At 63.7% G+C, this 251-nt stretch overlaps 1 protein-coding gene across 1 annotated transcript in view; it reads right to left on the reverse strand.

Moving 5' to 3' along the window:
- LOC103774947 (neurogenic locus notch homolog protein 1-like) overlaps positions 1–251 on the reverse strand; it is a gene marked incomplete at both ends in the record, with an annotated part of 8,642 nt that overhangs the window by 8,013 nt on the left and 378 nt on the right. The window contains 1 exon segment of the mRNA XM_008942384.1: positions 20–97. Coding sequence (XP_008940632.1) covers positions 20–97 — 78 coding nt within the window.

A 251-nucleotide genomic window follows, 5' to 3' on the forward strand; every position in this document is an offset into this window, starting at 1 on the left:
GATGTCAGGCTCACGGTGCCTGCCGGTGAAGCCGGGTGGACAGACGCAGGTGAAGGTGTTGATGCCATCCACGCAGGTCCCTCCGTTAAAGCAGGAGCTGGGAACACAAACATCACATCCCTGTGAGTCACCGCTGGTTGTGCTCCACACCAAAGCCACCCCAAACCTACCAGGGCCACGGGGCAGCACAGGGACCTCAACCCCTTGCTCCAGCCCCAGCAAAGGCAGCAGGGGTGGCAGGGGCCGGGCCG

Source organism: Merops nubicus, unplaced genomic scaffold (genome assembly GCF_000691845.1).
Source record: "Merops nubicus isolate BGI_N331 unplaced genomic scaffold, ASM69184v1 scaffold31896, whole genome shotgun sequence".
In the NCBI taxonomy this organism is placed as follows: domain Eukaryota; kingdom Metazoa; phylum Chordata; class Aves; order Coraciiformes; family Meropidae; genus Merops; species Merops nubicus.